The following is a 3,831-nucleotide window of genomic DNA, read 5'->3' on the forward strand; positions in this document are numbered from 1 at the left end:
ATACTCTAACAAAAAATACTGCAGCTGGAAATACGGTGTATAAAATACACACCAAAACCACATACTCCAACAAGAAAATACTGCAGCTGGAAATACGGTGTATAAAATACACACCAAAACCACATACTCCAACAAGAAAATACTGCAGCTGGAAATACGGTGTATAAAATACACACCAAAAACCACATACTCTAACAAAAAATACTGCTACGACGAATTTAAGCTCAATGATTTAGTCCACACACATCCTCGAAAACACATTACCCTGATCATCATGCACGCGAGTAACAACAAATCCATAAAGCACTTCCAGAAGATCACACAGATTAGCCATAATAATAATAATAATAACCACTAGCTGGTACAACTTCAACCAAATATATGTTAATAATCTCTAACTCCACTCTGTTGAAATAATTAAATCGGTATTTTTCACGTCATTTGTTATACACGTCACGCGGGAAAGGAAAAACCGAACCAGTAATAACATACAACCCCAAACAAATAAATTGTTCATACTATTTCGGTATCCAAACAACAATAACAAAAGTTCACAATTTACATTACTACTAGTGTTATTATTACAACAATGAATCTTGAAACAAAAAACCTTCGGTACTTCTCACAGTGTTATTCTATTTAAAACGTCAAACTATTGTATGAACGTGAGCTATCATGTTAAATTTTAATGTATAATTCCCTTAAGAGATTGAGCTCCTGATTATTTGAATATTTATTTGACATCTTAAAAAGCGAATAGATTAACGGTGAAAAAACATGTTACTTTAAAATAAAAAAATACAGAGTAATTAGGGGAAAACATCCATATTTGGTATCATTTAATCTTTAAAACTAATTGTCCTAAGGGAGCTGAATTTCACCAGAAACACACTCAGAATTATACGTCCACCCACACCCACCACCCCCCAAAAAAAGTTGAACGGAATAGGTTTCATATATTGGCTGAGGATAGAAAACAAACAGAACACCATCTATTGAATAAAACATGTGATTTTCAGTGAGTTACAGAGAAATGTAGTTTTAAATATTGAGTTTTCTTTATAATCACTCAGTAACACACCTGGCATGTAGCTGACAGCTCTATGGAGCAAATAGCGTTTAATGAAACGTTATGTTAATTTAATTAACAGTTACAACATTTCCACAGTTAATTACATGAGAATTTTAATGGACTACAACTGTCTGTTGAAAGAATGGGAGACGACATCTCGGCTTTTTTCAAAACAGTCCGCCTACGTTAACAATAATAGGCACCTAAAGTAGATGCGTAATGGCGCGTTTTACTTAATTTTTAAAAGTTGGTGAGATAACGTTTGAATAAAATTTAAATCTTCATTGACCAAGACTTTTGATCTCATTTTATAATAAGGTGTGAATAGTACTCATTTGTAGACATTACATCAAAAACGTTGTGTCACAAAATACTATACTGGAGGCTGATCAAAACTATGACTATCATAGCCTAGTATTGTTGGTCCACGATACTTATAGTTTTGAGTTTGTGTGTTGGTTTACATGAAAGAGTAATCGAGTACAATTATGAAGTTTAACTGTGTGTTGGTTTACAAGAAAGAGTAATCGAGTACAATTATGAAGTTTAACTGTGTGTTGGTTTACATGTAAGAGTAATCGAGTACAATTATGAAGTTTAACTGTGTGTTGGTGTACATGCATGAGTAATCGAGTACAATTACTTAAGATATGTATTAATACTTACCGGTTTTTCCTTAAAATGAAAGAACCTAAACTCAGGTTCTTCTTTCCGCGGTGTCTCGATAGCAGTGAGTGGCGGAGGAACCGGTTCTTTCATTTCCTGAAAATGGACAAAACATATACTAATGTAATAAGAAAAGTAACAATAAATACTGATTGTTAATTAGTTATATAAGTAATGAACATAGATATTTTTGTACATGTAATGAATGAATAGCTTGTGAACTTTGCGTGTTTAAGATACTAGTGTTTTAACTACGGTAAGACGTCAACTACAGCATTACCCAACCACGATTCTTCACTCACTATTAGTTGTGTGTTTAAGATGCTAGTGTTTTAACTACGGTAATACGTCAACTACTGCATCACCCAACCACGATTCTTCACTCACTATTAGTTGTGTGTTTAAGATGCTAGTGTTTTAACTACGGTAATACGTCAACTACAGCATTACCCAACCACGATTCTTCAATCACTATTAGCTGCGTGTTTAAGATGCTAGTGTTTTAACTAAGGTAATACGTCAACTACTGCATCACCCAACCACGATTCTTCACTCACTATTAATTGCGTGTTTAAGATGCTAGTGTTTTAACTACTGTAAGACGTCAACTACTGCACCACCCAACCACGATCTATCTGTATGTAAGCCTAAAATCAGATCACATCTTCACCACTGGCGTGTTCTCAAGTTCAAATATGACACTTCAGGAACTTATTGATATAAATAACAAACATACCGAGAAGAAACAAATTCGAACGAAAACTTAAATATCCATGACGTTTCAAATAATAATATTAATGTTTACCCTTGAAGAAGAAAGGTCCACCTTTTGAAAGCGCTCGGGTTACAGAGTTTTTATTCATTTCTATCAAGACTTCTTGAACTTATGCGTTTTTCTATCATCATGAATAATAGTGACCCACTATTGTTTTTTAAATGCAATACTTGGTAAACCATTTAGATTAATCAAATCTCTCAATAAGTATATTTCGTAAACTTATAGCTTTAAAACAAAAAATAAAAAACTTTAACGAGTTTTCGACTGACACTCAACCTGCAATAATACTTCCCAATTACGTTTAACTTAGAAATTAAAACTATATCTAACCCTAATTTCGAACGAGGTCAACGAGTTCTAGTGTATACAAACGCCATTTAGTCACTGACCTATTTTAACCCTTTCAGTCACTAATGTTTCTTCTATCAGTGCCAAGACGTTCGTACCATTACTCATGAAACCTCTTCAGCGGTTAAGAGTCACAGGAAGAGATAAATGAACAATATTTGTTGATTTTTTTAATACTGCTCATTAACCAATGTTTTATTAAGACATATTATGAGAACACTAAGTAGATGAACGAAACCTGCTTATTATGGAAAACAGTCACCTAACAAAAAAATTTATATAAATTCATATACGTAATGAATCACTTTTACATACTCCTCAAAAATTATGCCTGTATAAAGATTTTTCAATGTGTATTTAGACACGTAAATATTTTCCTTTGTTAAGCCTAATAGTGAACGCGAATAATAAAAAAAATGTTGCAAGAATCCTAAAATAATAAAATACAGAAAAATGGTCAAAGTAGTTCTTAAGTGGTTTGAAAGCTAACATTAGAGCCTGGTTTCAATATAATTTCAATTATATTTCATTATATAGTTTCATTATATTACACAAAAGGTAAATAAAAAATTAGGAATTTAAAAACATGCAAATAGGGATCGTAAAAAAACGTAAGCAAACAAGGCTGGAGATACAGTAGACATTATTAACTCAAACTATAAATCCATATTTTGACTCCATGCTGTTACCTAGAATTACATTTGGTGGAGTCAAAATATGGAGTTGTAGTACGATTTAATAATATCTACAATATCTCCAGCCTTGTTTCCTTACTTTTTTTTACGATCCCTATTTGTAGGTTTTTAAATTCCAAATTTTTTATTTATTTTGTTTGCTGACTTTTTTTTTGCTCAACTATGAGCAAATGATTACGTGATATGGTTGCTAACTTAATAGATTGTAATGATAATAAACATAGCTAGTAGCTAGCTGATACGATCCACGATGATTTACTGTAGCTATTGAC

At 32.3% G+C, this 3,831-nt stretch overlaps 1 protein-coding gene across 1 annotated transcript in view; it reads right to left on the reverse strand.

Moving 5' to 3' along the window:
- Positions 1-3,831, reverse strand: part of LOC106465338 (AF4/FMR2 family member 4-like) — a 136,537-nt gene that overhangs the window by 98,948 nt on the left and 33,758 nt on the right. Inside the window, exon 4 of the mRNA XM_022393201.1 lies at positions 1,739-1,834. Coding sequence (XP_022248909.1) covers positions 1,739-1,834 — 96 coding nt within the window. The remainder of the gene's footprint in view (positions 1-1,738; positions 1,835-3,831) is intronic.

Source organism: Limulus polyphemus, unplaced genomic scaffold (genome assembly GCF_000517525.1).
Source record: "Limulus polyphemus unplaced genomic scaffold, Limulus_polyphemus-2.1.2 Scaffold1913, whole genome shotgun sequence".
NCBI classification, from domain to species: domain Eukaryota; kingdom Metazoa; phylum Arthropoda; class Merostomata; order Xiphosura; family Limulidae; genus Limulus; species Limulus polyphemus.